A 13,705-nucleotide genomic window follows, 5' to 3' on the forward strand; every position below is an offset into this window, starting at 1 on the left:
ACTCGCGGTCGCAGTGTGGAAAAGTTGTGCGCGCGTGTCGGACACACCGCCCGGTGTCTATAGCAAATGCTCAGATAAAATAAAATAAATAAAAAAAACCCCAGAAAAATGGATTACCGCTTTCGCTTTTTGTTCTCTTATTTATTTATCAACAGGATATTTATTCTGATCCAAGCAAAGGAACGTAAGTAGTCCAAACTTACTTTTACAGTAGTTTACAGTTCTTTTAAATTGGGAAATATTTATAATAATTGTGGCGACATGTAGTCTTACTTATAGAACACTCCAATAACATAGTCATATAATAAATAATCTTTTAACACTATAACAGGGGAAGATTTTAAATAGTCATGTGCTTTTTAAACTATATTTATTTTGAGTATATTTATTCGCAAATTACATGTGAGTTCCTTAATATCACCATGGCCTTTACTATTTATACTGTTTTATTAATGTTTTAAACTACACACTTTGTCATGCACAAGATGAAACATAAAAGTAAATTAACTAGTTTTTTCTTTATTGTTTTACAATTATTGTTAAAATAATAAATAAAAAAATTAACAATACAATTTAACACAAAAACAATACAATTTCCTTTTAGACATTCTGCTGGATATGAAGGCATCTGGAGGAGATCTGGGCTGGCTGGCTACACCTAACGAAGATGGGGTAAGTAGGCCTAGGCTTATTGAAAAAACTTCACATTTTCAAGCTGTTGTATCAAAAAGTCAGAAACCCAACCTGCCAGTTGTTTATGTTGAATGTGTTTTATAATACGACTTTGGTTCTTGCTATCTTTTTTTAATAAATCACATATAATAACTTATCAGACATTTTCCTGATTTATCTGGTGGTAAAGTTTCCATATTACTAATGCCTTTTATTGTATATGATTCACATTTCTGACCTTCTATCATATTCATTTATGGTTTAGAAGATCCCGTGAACAGTGTTATATAGCAGGAAAAGAAAGACACCAAAGCCCTGGGTTAGAGGGGAATGTACAGTCCTCTATCTTTAGTCATGCAGTTTCCTTTCTGAGGAACTGGGGGAAATGGAGACATGGTCAGGGGCAGCGGTGAGCTACTTTACTTTTGTGAGCTATCGGGATTAAAGTATCGCCTGTGGATTCCTCCTGTGACTCCAGAGCCTCATGAGAGATTTACACGCTAAGTTTGTTCTCCTAAACCTATAGAGCCAAGGAGATGACTGTGTAGGTTTGAGGGCAAGTTCAAGGCATTCACACTTTCAGGGTGCCGATAGCAGGGGTTTAATTACTCCTTTGGAAACTAGTCTTGTCATTTTCTTGTTCTGATGTTGGGAGTCTTGCCTGGGATCCCGGAGCTCTTGAGCCACTGTGTCCATACAAGGCCTTTGAGGTTTTCATGCCTGGTCTGATCTGGTGTTCGAGGGCATTTGGGGAAGCTGAGGGAAATGGAAGGTTTATATCTTGGGATAACAAAAGAAAGAGGCTTAAACTGATACGTCATTACATTAAAGACGGTCTGTCTTTCTTTTCTTTGATGCACCTTGGGTAAGTCTTAGGAAAGATATGTCTGGACATGTAAATCCCACACCCACACGTTTGTTTAATAATTTCTCAACATTGTGAGAAAGGACAAAATGTCAGTGCTGTACAGTACAGTAGAACAACTGCATTATTACATATTATAAAATCTATTTAAAAAAAACTATAAATGCTAAAACTATTATTTGCTTTATTAACTTACACTGTAGATTGTAATTTTTTCTAATGTGCTTATAATAATATTATAATATATTAGTCACTGTCTACAAATGTTTCTTTTCTTGTTTGTGCTTTCTCTCTCAGTGGGAAGTTGTTCAGACAGTGGTGAATGGCTCCCTCCTTTACACTTATAGTGTGTGTAATGTGGACACAGATATTGACCAAGACAATTGGCTTCGTACCACCTTCATACAGCGTCCTCTTGAAGCCTCACGTGTCTCTGTTGAGTTGCGCTTTGTTGTCCGTGACTGCAACACCTTTGATGGCATGTCCCCCTCTTGCCGTGAGACCTTCGGCCTTCACCTGTCTGAAACAGACATGGACGTGGGCACCAGTTTCCGGAAAGGTCAGTTCCGCAAGATTGCCACAGTAGCCCCTGATGAAGTGATAGCAAACAAAGGAGGTGGCCCAGCATCAGTGAGCGTGAACGTGGAGACACGTAGCATTGGACCACTATCGAAGCGAGGCTTTTACCTGGCTTTTCAAGATGTGGGTGGCTGTGTGGCTCTTTTGGGTGTCAAGGTGTTCTACACCACCTGTTCGGCTATCCATCGCAACCTGGCTACTTTCCCTGAGCGTGTGACCTCAACTGCTCTAACTGAGGTGGAGGGATCATGTGTGAAGAACGCAGTGACCGTTGGCCAGGCACCTCCTCGCATGTACTGCACCGCTGAAGGAGAGTGGGTCGTTCCTGTCGGGCAGTGCTACTGCAGAGCCGGATATCAAGCTGTGGGACAGACCTGCCAGGGTAAGTGGGTTGCACTGTGTGGGGTAGTGCCTAAATAATGTTTTAAAGTGAAATGCCACTCTATTCATTTTTTTTTTTGCTGTGAAAGCAGTTGTAGTTAAATAGATGACTTTATCCTGAGCCACTCGATCCTATTAAATCAAGGTTGGGTTCTAATAAAAAAAACCTTGTAAAGCAGTCAGTGGTTTGATGGTTAAGGAACAACTGCAGGGCTTTGTGGGTGGGCTGCCAGTGTGTGTTTCTGGAATAAGTGCGTGTACTAAGATGCCTTAGTGTGTCGCGCTGTTACCAAAGAGCTGTCTAACAAGTTGACTGCGAACACACTGGAGACAGAGATGACTTCAATGTAAAGGAATGTCAGTCTTGTCCACACCCTCTCACCTGCTTGCATTTTATTTCGGATCTGCGTGAGAGTTTATTGCTTTAGGAAGGAAGCTTAAAGATACTCGGTTACTACTGTGGAAGTGTGTGTGTGCGAAAGAAATTTGTAGAAAGACGATATTCGCAAAACTGGTTTAGATAGACTAGATAAGTGAATGAAATAGTAAAACACTTTGAGGAGTATTGTTTCTTTTACATATTAAAATAAAGAAAAAGCATAAAGAGGAGAAATAGAGCTCAATTCCTTTGTTTTTTAATTCTAATTTGAGATTTTGTTGTAATAAAGTAAAGAAGCTGGTTTAGTCAATTTTAGGCTTACATGATAGAAGGATTTAGGAATTTGGGGGGGATTTTCTTTCCAGGCGTTTCTCTGCTGTGAATTTTCATGTCATCCGGCAGCTGATATGACTCAGTGGACAACCCTGGCATTACCTGAATACTACCTTGTTTCTGTGTGTGTGTTTCTATGACTACACTTAACCACAGATTACAGGGAAGGCTTGGCACACCCTTGCTACCCTGACTCAGTTATCATGTAATTGAGGGCTTTAGCTCTTTGGATGGCTTTTGTAATGGTGGGAAATATAGGTTTAGTCAGTGGTGTTGAAATGTAAGTTTTCTCATGCTGACTAACTGTAACACCAAATCCTATCAAAGATAAAGGAGGCGTTGTTAAGTCGACTTCATAAAGCCTTTGCCTGTTTATCAAACGCAAGCCCAATCTGATATGTTTTAATTGTTTTTCAGTTTCCAAAATTGTTAGGAATTAAGAACATTCCCCTCAATTGCAAAGAACAAAAGCCTTTTACAAATCCCTTGACTACTTGCTTTACACATAAAGTGAAGCGATCTTCCTAATGGGGAACATTGTATTGAAAAAACATGAAGGGAAGGAATGTTTTGGAGACCTTGACTTCTGCTGATTTAACCGGATTCTATCAGGCTGCACCTGAAACGGACATTGGCTTCATTAGGGATTATGAGGATTTATGGGTATGTGGGTCTATGGAAAGGGGTAGATTCCAAAACTTTCTGACATTCCGGTGTTTCCAGGAGACACTTCAAATGTTTTTGCCCACCTTCAGTGGAAGGCTGAATGACAAGGCCTGGGGGAGGAATGTGATTATGAAAAGGGCACCTGCTTATCATATAAGTCAGGGACAAAAGTACAAGCCCAGACTTCACACATTATCGTGTTTTTTTTAAACACTTCTGCGGTACTCACTGTCAAATTGGATGTGTTCTACTTATCACCCATTGTTGTGTACATTTTTTATGGAGCTCACTTAACACTATGGTTTGCACTATTCGGCTTGTTAAGCGGCTGTGAACATTAAAGTTAATTGGGTCAGCTGAGCTACTCTTGAGCAGAAGGCCTTCAGGCTTTCAGTGAAAGAGAAGTTGCTTGCGCCTAAACAACTATGAGGACAATAATGTTGCTGGTGACATTGTTCTCATTGGAGTTTTACGAGCAGCTCTTTGTGTACCACTTCTGTTCTTTTAGGCTTATCGCCACCTGCCAGTCTTCATCAGGTCCTCCTGTGATTGGATGCCAGGCTGGAGTGGGGGGTGGTGACTGATTAGTGGGTTTACACCAATACTGAGTAGGGGAATTCTGAGGCTGCTTGATGTTTGAGTTTTCCGAAGATCAGAGTGTATTCTGGCCATCTGATTTTGTAGGGAAGATAGCATTTCAATGATATATGATGAAATGTCCGGCTCCCTCCCTGCTTCATTATAACGACTGGTTTATGATGCCGATAAGGCTCCATAAACAATGACATCCAGAGATTAGGAGAGATAAGTTCAACGATTAGCAGTAGGTGCGTCTCCAACTTGTTCTTTTTAGACACATTATATTAAGATAATTGTTGGTAGCCTGGTAAAATCGAAGATTATCATGTCTTTCAAGGCCAGTAATCTGTCTGGAAACTGACATTTCCAGAGCACTTTATTGTTTTAACTGTTGACTCTTCCACTCACATGACCCTGACTAGTCCCTTTTAGGTGGTGCGTTGTTACAAGATAACTTCAGAGCTCCAAATTTGTACTACTGCTCAGCCTTATCTCATTTGTCATTCCGTCGCATGAATCAAACTGCTAGGAGATAACAACAGCAACAACGAATATTTCATGTTACAACACAGTCATATTATTACACTCTTCCTACACAGTGTCACTGATATTCATCATAGCTGTAGCCACCCACAGTGGGCTCAATGCAAATACGTTACTGCCATAGCCAAATCTGTGTATTTCTGTCTGTAACATTAAAAGCCATCCAAGTAACCTACCTAGATATTTACCAAGCAGAGCGTGGACTTGTTGACTTTGTAATGTCCAAGACCTATTGTAAACTAATTTGTTATGCAGTTGCTGGTGACGCAGTATTAAGTCTGTTTAATTGGCAATACACTCAGCTAGAAAGCTTTAATTTAAAACTCAAAGCTCCTAAACAGATACGGACATTAGGGTTGAAGAATAGAGTGGGAGTTTTTTTATTACTCCCGACTTCAAACAGCATGGAAAAGGGAGGCTGCTTTTCTTATGCGAACATCTATTCCACCCCCCACCACCACCACCCCTCTATTCATACTCCCTTAAACACAAACACATAGCAAATACACAAACCCCCACAGAAAATCCCCCTGGGAGAACTGCTGTCAGCAGTCCCTAAGAGCAAGTCCCCATTCACAAACACGCACACATGCACCACCTACTGCTCGTCAAACTCCGACTTTATTACTTAAAGCAGAGGCTGAAAGACCGGCTCATGGGGGGTCACACACTCATTCAGAAAGAAGCGCCCTTTTTCTATGGAAAAGTTTTTTGCAAGCTTATGAGTTTCTCCTGGTCATTAAATGTACATTTATCACCACCAACCACCTCTTTGTACTGTTCATGTGCTTCAGAATGACCCCCTACATCCTCTTTGCTAGTGATTGTTAGTGTTGAGTTCCTTCTTTTCTGGAATCCTGTACTCTGCACTAGCATGTCCTCAGCCCATGACACAGGAAGGAAAGGAGGAGAGGATGAAGCCTATACAAACTCACAATTCCTGCATCCTGTTTTGTCCAACTAACATCCACACAGTGCTCTATAGATCACCTGCAGGGCTCAAAACTTTTCTTTTATTCAGCTCTTAAACTTCAGCACCTGAATTATTTCGCATAATGTTTTTTTTTTTTTTTTTTTTTTTTTTTTTTACGGCTTCGCTTTTGTTAGAGGCTAAAATCACCGCAGGTCTGTTGTCTTGATAAGTATATGCTGTGAGGATTTGTGTCGTCGTTGATTGATTCGTCCTGCCTGTAGCTTAGTTGGTGTGAATCCTTTGGTCCCCTTTGTTTCTCTTAGATGGGGAGAGGGGATAACAGCAGCCTCCTGCAGCTCTATCACTTAAATAGATGTTGAGTCTGATGAAATCTCTACTTAGTCTCCTTATAAACCCTTTACACACTAGCATGCCAAGAGAGAAGATTCAATAATAAAAATACAACAAAAAAAAATGCTCAGTGGTAAATATGTAGTATGTGTGTATATGTATATGCAAACCTTGTATGAGATATTGTTGTTTTTTTTGTTTGCTTTTGCCCAGCCAAGCGCCGTTTTTCAACACTCCCCTTTCCTATATTTTTTTTAGCATGTGATGGAGGCTATTACAAGAGTTCAGATTCCAGCCAACCATGTGAAGTTTGTCCAGCAAACACACAGCAATCCGGCCCTGGTGCTCTCGAGTGCCCCTGCTTAGAAGGATTTTACCGAGCAGCCTCAGACCCCAGCTCTTCTCCATGTTCTGGTGAGTGTTGTTGTCTGCCGAGCTTAACTTAACACTTCCCGCTCCCTTTTTACTTGATATTCATTCATATACTTTATCTGCCACTCCCTCAGGTCCACCATCTCCACCAGAAGACCTCAAGTTTACTTCCCGCCTAACAGCAGGAAGCATAGAGCTGACTTGGAGACCTCCTTCTAATACAGGTGGCAGAACTGATATTGTCTACAATGTGGTGTGTGAGCGGTGTAATGGCGCCATGTGCGCACCATGTGGAGGAAGGGTTCACTTCGAGCCTACGCCTATATCTCTACGTGAGACAGCGGTCACAGTCAGTGAGCTGGAGCCTCACATCAACTACACGTTCAAAGTGGAAGCCTTAAATGGTGTGTCACATTTGAGCCATCAAAAATCAACTGCGAGCATCACAACTCTCTTACATTTCACTGGTATAAACATCAGCTCATAGCATCTTTAAAAAAATTTACGTTAAGATGTTGTAAGTTCAATATTTTAAAACTGTTTTATTTTATTTACAGACCCTCCTAAGGTAACATTCCTCCGAGTTGTGGATTGTACCCCTAGTAGTCTTTCTCTGTCATGGGCTGTGGACCAACATGCAACTTCCCATCATTCTCCTCACTATGAGCTTATGTATCGCATCAAGGTATGTCAATTATCCATAGTGTTCGATTGCAAAGTGTTTGCCTTGTGTTTCATTGGGTTAACAATGTCTTTTTTCGAACAGGATAATAAAGGAGAGCAGGATGTCACCACATACAACGTTCTGAGGTTGGACAAGAACTTTGTCCAGATTAGCGACCTCTTACCTGGCACTAAGTATGTGTTCCGTGTTCAGACTTTAACCCCAGAAGGCCATCCGAGCAGCCAGAGTGCAGAACACGAATTTGAGACGCTGCCCATTGGTAAGTGTGAATGTGTGTGGGTGGGTGTGTGTGGATGTGCTTGGTGATATTCTGGTCCTAAAATAACACAAAAGCCAAGAATTTTTGTGTAACCAGATGCCTTGTATTTTACAACAGCTGAGTCGCACGCACAGGGCAGTTCCATGATTGTCATGGGAGCCGTTGCTGGAGGCGGAGCCATGTTGCTTATCGTGGTGGTTATTTTACTCCTACATAAAAGGTTAGAGAAGCCTTCATGCCTTCTTCCTTTTTCCTCCTCCTCACTATTTTCTTATCATATTTCCTCCTCAAAGCCAGCCTCACCCTCTCCACCCTGTCCTCTGTTTACATTAAAGCTTAACATGAAAATATGAGGCTTGTCTCATTACAGTGCAAGCTCAAAAGCACTGATGTGTAAATAGAGTTTTGACTCGGCCCTTTCTCTTATCAGGAGGCTAAATTCACGCATCCGGCAGAGATCAGGGGCCAACTATTTTGCCTGTCCAGGTATAAAATAGCCCAGTTTAACTTTATTAATGCCATATAAATTCTTATATATACAAGATGTCTTAAATACTCTGTTTTAAATACTAAATAAGTGTCTACTTGATCTGTAAACATGTTCACTTTCTTTTCCACAGAAAAACATCAGCCTCTGAAGACATATGTGGACCCACACACCTACGAGGACCCCTGCACAGCCATCCTTAAGTTTGCCACTGAAATAAACCCCAATCACATTACTAAGCAAAAAGTAATTGGAGCAGGTAATCTAGCAACTAATGAAATTATTATTACTATTCTAGTACAAACATTTTTTTATTAGTTTCGGAAATAACCAACTCGTGATTTTAATCAGTTTCTGTTAATATATAAACACATGTTTTATCTATAAAAAAAGCAATTAAATAACACTTTCTCGTTCCATAGGCGAATTCGGCGAAGTGTTCCGCGGTGCCCTAAAGCTGCCGGGCCGTAAAGAGGTGGCCGTGGCAATAAAGACACTAAAACCTGGCTACACCGAAAAGCAGAGGCAGGACTTCTTGAGCGAGGCCAGCATCATGGGCCAATTCTCCCATCAGAACATCATTCGTCTGGAGGGGGTTGTCACCAAATGTACGTGTCAACTTTATCACCACAGCTCACAATGCACCCACACAGCCGAGTCATTTAACATCTAAAGCGCGTCATATGGCATTGACCGATGACTGTGTTGTCATATTTTAATTAGTTGCTTCTGTTGTTTTCATTTCAGTCAAACATGCTATGATTGTCACAGAGTACATGGAAAACGGAGCTCTGGATCAGTATCTGCGGGTAAGTTGAACTTTTTACAGCACATGTTGTTTGGATTTATTGTATCATGACATTTCTTGTCACTTACTTCCACCATATTAATTATTATTCCTCTGCTTTAATGTACAGGACCATGATGAGGAGTTGTCCTCATACCAGTTAGTGGGCATGCTAAGTGGCATTGCAGCAGGGATGAAGTATCTATCGGATATGAACTACGTGCACAGAGATCTTGCTGCACGCAACATCCTGGTGAATGGCAACCTGGAGTGCAAAGTGTCAGACTTTGGCCTGTCTCGTGTGTTGGAAGACTACCCTGAAGGCACCTATACCACAAGTGTAAGTTACTTGAATAGTGATGTTTAGTACCATAGCTTCGATTTAGATTAGAAGTATAGAACAGTGGAAAGGCTCCTTAAAACACTTTAGTTATCTAATCTGTTTTCATTTTGTTTTTCAGGGAGGAAAGATCCCCATTCGTTGGACAGCACCCGAGGCTATAGCATACAGGAAGTTCACCTCTGCCAGTGATGTTTGGAGTTTTGGTATTGTCATGTGGGAGGTGATGGCTTTTGGAGAGAGACCCTACTGGGACATGAGCAACCATGAGGTACATCATTGTTACACTGAATGTTAACTCATTTCATTTACATTATCATAAATAAAAATACATATGAATATATAGGCTGTGTAAAGAAATGTGCACATACAATTGTTTAATCAAAAGCTGTTAGTCATAGGGTGTGGGTTTAAAGAGCAGGAAGGTGACCTGATTTCCTTTCTTTATCTCAGGTTATGAAAGCTATACACGAAGGGTTCAGGCTACCGGCACCGATGGACTGTCCATCTGCTATTTACCAGTTAATGCTACAGTGCTGGATGCAGGACCGCTCCAAACGCCCACGCTTCCTCGATATTGTCAACGTGTTGGACAAACTTCTGCGCAGCCCAGAGTCCCTTACGGCAATCGCCAACATAGACCTACGGTTGGTGTCACTGCTCATCTAATATAGGAGAGATACAAATATTTATTCAAGGTTGAACAAAAAATACTGCTAGCATGATTATGGGATAGCTTGTGTGAGGTGCGTCACTAAATATATTTACCTTTTTCACTCCCACAGAGTGTCTATTCGCCTGCCTAGCACTAGTGGAAATGATGGAAGCCCTTTTAGGTCTGTGGATGAATGGTTAGAGTCTATGAGGATGAGCCAATATAAAGAAGCCTTTGCCCATGCTGGAATTACCACCATGGAGCATGTGATGCACTTAAAGATAGAGTAAGTAAACACTCACAGACAGCCCTACACACACACTCACACACCTTTAACTCTATCACATTATAATATTTTACTATTGCTTCATACCAATCTCACCCTTCTTTTATCTTGTTTGATGATATAGGGATATCAAGAAGATCGGGGTGCGGTTGCCAGGTCATCAGAAAAGAATGGCCTACAGCATTCTGGGCCTTCAGGATCCCACTGCAAGTCCCGTGGACGTCTTTGCAGTGTGACACCAAGATTTATCACCATAGCTGCATTCTTCAAAACTCTTAATGAGCACAGCCAAACTGGCCTCAGGTCAAATTGCACTGGGCAGGTTGACAAATACTCCTCAGAATGCTCCTCTCTACTGAAATGGACTCCCATTGTGATGGAATGGACCAATTAGCAATTGAATGCTGACTAAATATTGACTGATATTTTTACTATCATTATTTTCACTGTTCACTGCATTTTGTAACTATATATAATTGTGTGCTCAAACCTCTTAGTGTGCCCTTTTTTCAAATGCTGTTTTGCTTAGTGTTGAATTGCACATCGAGAGTGTGGCACTATAGTGTGTCACTTTATCAAGAGCTGTTGATAAACTAAGAGAGCTATGAGTTCTCATTGACCGTGTTAGAGATTGTGATTTGTTTTAGCTTCTTGCTAGTAAAAGTGTTAGGATATAGACAGGAAATTTTTTTAATCCATTGAATATGTCTGAAAATGAAACCACAGAACATATTCCATACCATATCAAGAGACAATATGTTTACATATATTATTTCTGCTCTTCTTTTGATTATTTATTATTTATTGTCTGTTTTTTTTTATTTATTGTCCGTTTATAAAGCTGTTGTCTGGTGTGTAAAAATGTTGCTTAAATATTGTTTAATTAGTAAATGGTTATATTTAATCCATTGGGACTATTTACATTTATTTTTTAATTGTACAAAAGAGGAGATTTAGAGTAGTATTATACACATGGTTGTTATATGGCTGTCAATGTATAGACAAAATGTCAGTGATACAGCAGTATAATATTTAAACAGTTAATAGATTAAAAAAGAAAAGCCAGTTAAAAAGAGGTTGTGGATTTTCTTACTATAATATTTAAGAAATCCTCATTTTTATCCATTTATCCATTTTATAAAGAGATATATTTATAAAATATTGTCAATTGAGCCCCATGACTCAAATTGTCTAGTTTAGAAGCAAGCTGATTTGGGGCTTGATACACATTCACTTTATTATACTGCGATTGCAAAAGCTGTAACAACATGTACAAACAATGTGCACGGTTTGTAACCGTTACCTTCTTTGTTTTTAATTCTGCATAACTTTTAGTAACTTGAATACATGAGATTTATCTTGTAGCTACCCTGCTGAAAAAAACAAAAACAAAAATCCTCACACTGTTAACAATTAAAACCATTACTGAATAGTTTCCATAATGTTATGTATTTGGGTGCAACATTAAATCATCAAAAACTTACAAGAATTTGGATGCTTAATGACATCCTAATAGTACCTATTGGTGTCCAATAAATACCAGCATGTGATCTACCACTTGCCAAAGGTGTTCTATTGGTGCTTAATGGTATCCACTAGACATAAGAGGTCACCAATACAAGGCAGCAAATTACCTGTAGAGACAAAACAGTGACTTTAACATTTTCCATCAAAACCAATACTGTTTCTATTATTACCATTACAAATTCTATTAAGGTTAGCATGGCCGTATAGATAAACTTTGTGGCTAGCTGTTTTGTATGTCTTTTGAATCGGGGTGAAAACTAGACGAAGAAAGTCTTTTTTTTTAGTTGAACTTTAATTTCCAGATAAGGTAAAGTAAATAGTTTATGGTTGTGAATCACCCAGGATCATCTAAACTAGACAACTACAGATTAGAAAAAAACATCACCTGGTCTTTTCCTACACTTCAACTTTTGAGTTCAGGTGAGTCTGTGCTCCTGATAGACTCTAATTCTTATTCTCGGCTGACTGAAATTTACCATGACGTGTTCTTCTTTTGTTGAAGCTAATCCACCTTCAATTTACTTGGAACCTTGCGATACTTTTCTGCTTACTATAGCCCTAAAGAGTGATTATTTGAGTAACAAAGACTTCCTGTCATCTCAAACCAGTTTGGTCATTCTCCATTGATCACGCTCATTAACAAGGTGTTTCAGCCAGGGGACCCTCTGCTGAGGATTTGTTTTGTGGGTTTTTTTTGCACCATTCTTTGTAAACACTATGACTGTTGTGTGTGAAAATCCCAGAAGATCAGCTGTTTTTGAAATACTCAAACTAACCTGTCTGACATCAACAACCATGTGACAATTAAAGTAAAAAAAATTCACATATTTGTTTGCTTATGAAGAAGACATTAAAAATGTTTCTTGAATATTGTTTTATTAGTAAATGGTTATATTTAATCCATAAAGACTATTTACATCATTTCCAGAATGTACACAAGAGAAGATTTATCCTAGTAATGTCCACATGGGTGCAATCTGCGTGTTTTTGTATAGACACTGAAATGTCTGTACTATTTCAACGGTTAAAAGAAAATCAAGAGTAAAATAGAAGTTGTAGATTTTCTTACAATAATATTATATTTTTAGTGAACTTAATTATTTATATAATTGATCAATCTGGTTATGTCTGGTTATTGCCCCATGATCTCATTAACAGGGTGTTTCAGACAGCAGAATAACTAGTGGTCTAAAGCAGTGGTCCCCAACCCCCGGGCCGCACAGAAAGAATACATAACTTACATTATTTTAGTTTTATTTATTATCTGATTCTGAACGATGTTTTATTTTGGAAAATTACCGGATTCTCTCCGCCACATCTGTCTATGACTCACTCTTGAAGCATGTCATGATGCCTCGGTCACGTGTCTTACCAACATCCGCTACCTTCTTAAAGGGGCTGCTCCGGCGTTACACAGTGGATTCACGTTTATTATTATTATTATTTTTTTAAATACCATTTTTTATGTCGGTTGTATCATTTTATTTTGTTGTATTTATCCGCCACATCTTAATGGCCGGTCCGTGAAAATATTGTCCGACATTAAACCGGTCCGTGGCGCAAAAACGTTTGGGGACCTCTGATCTAAAGAACAGTCTTACAAACATTTCATTTTGAACCGAAATCTTTAAAAATCTTTCTCTCTCTGTCCTGCAGAATTATTGATCTGGCAATTGTATTTGTATCACCTTTATCTCCTAGAAGAAGTATTTACTAACTGCATTCTCTCTGAAAGCTGTGATAACTATTTGCTGTACCTATATTGGTCAATAGATGACAGTAGAGAGCACCGGGCTGTTTTTCTTAGCGACCATGTGCACTACGTCACGCAGTAAAAATGGCGACTCAGTGAGGGCTCCCATGCTTGACTGTTGATACATCACTTTGAAACGATTTCTCGCACAAATCGTGCAGTAAAGCGACCGAAAAGAAAATGTCGCGGCTTATTGTGAAAAACTTACCGAATGGGGTGAGTATGTTTCGATGCTACACAGAAATATAACGGTAATCGTTACTGTTAAACTTCTGATCCTCATCAGACGCTTT

General features: G+C 39.5%; 2 protein-coding genes and 1 long non-coding RNA gene across 3 annotated transcripts in view; 2 read left to right on the top strand and 1 right to left on the bottom strand.

Annotated features, from left to right (window-relative positions):
* Positions 1–11,036, top strand: epha2a (eph receptor A2 a). The gene is made up of 17 exons (XM_083529322.1): positions 1–184; positions 605–672; positions 1,835–2,498; positions 6,520–6,675; positions 6,768–7,100; positions 7,191–7,318; positions 7,400–7,577; positions 7,695–7,797; positions 8,008–8,063; positions 8,198–8,323; positions 8,487–8,672; positions 8,812–8,873; positions 8,982–9,191; positions 9,313–9,462; positions 9,645–9,838; positions 9,977–10,132; positions 10,257–11,036. The coding sequence occupies exons 1-17, from the start codon at positions 109–111 to the stop codon at positions 10,366–10,368; spliced, it is 2,958 nt and encodes a 985-aa protein (XP_083385448.1). The 5' UTR covers positions 1–108; the 3' UTR covers positions 10,369–11,036.
* On the bottom strand, positions 9,030–13,411 carry LOC310720500. Its single transcript, XR_014531755.1, has 2 exons — positions 13,348–13,411; positions 9,030–11,766 (listed from the first exon to the last, which is right to left on the bottom strand). It is a non-coding gene; the product is annotated as an uncharacterized lncRNA (long non-coding RNA).
* rbm19 (RNA binding motif protein 19) overlaps positions 13,075–13,705 on the top strand; it is a 15,576-nt gene continuing 14,945 nt past the window's right edge. Inside the window, exon 1 of the mRNA XM_083529387.1 lies at positions 13,075–13,628. Within this exon, the coding sequence (XP_083385513.1) occupies positions 13,593–13,628 (36 nt within the window). The 5' untranslated portion in view covers positions 13,075–13,592. The remainder of the gene's footprint in view (positions 13,629–13,705) is intronic.

Source organism: Silurus aristotelis (assembly GCF_946808225.1).
Source record: "Silurus aristotelis genome assembly, chromosome: 2".
NCBI lineage: Eukaryota > Metazoa > Chordata > Actinopteri > Siluriformes > Siluridae > Silurus > Silurus aristotelis.

Excerpts from the sequence above, each read along its gene's own strand:
- epha2a (XM_083529322.1), top strand. The coding sequence starts at position 109 with ATGGATTACCGCTTTCGCTTTTTGTTCTCTTATTTATTTATCAACAGG. Across the intron at positions 9,463-9,644 it reads GGGACATGAGCAACCATGAG|GTTATGAAAGCTATACACGA; the intron begins GTACATCATTGT and ends TCTTTATCTCAG. Across the intron at positions 9,839-9,976 it reads ATCGCCAACATAGACCTACG|AGTGTCTATTCGCCTGCCTA; the intron begins GTTGGTGTCACT and ends TCACTCCCACAG.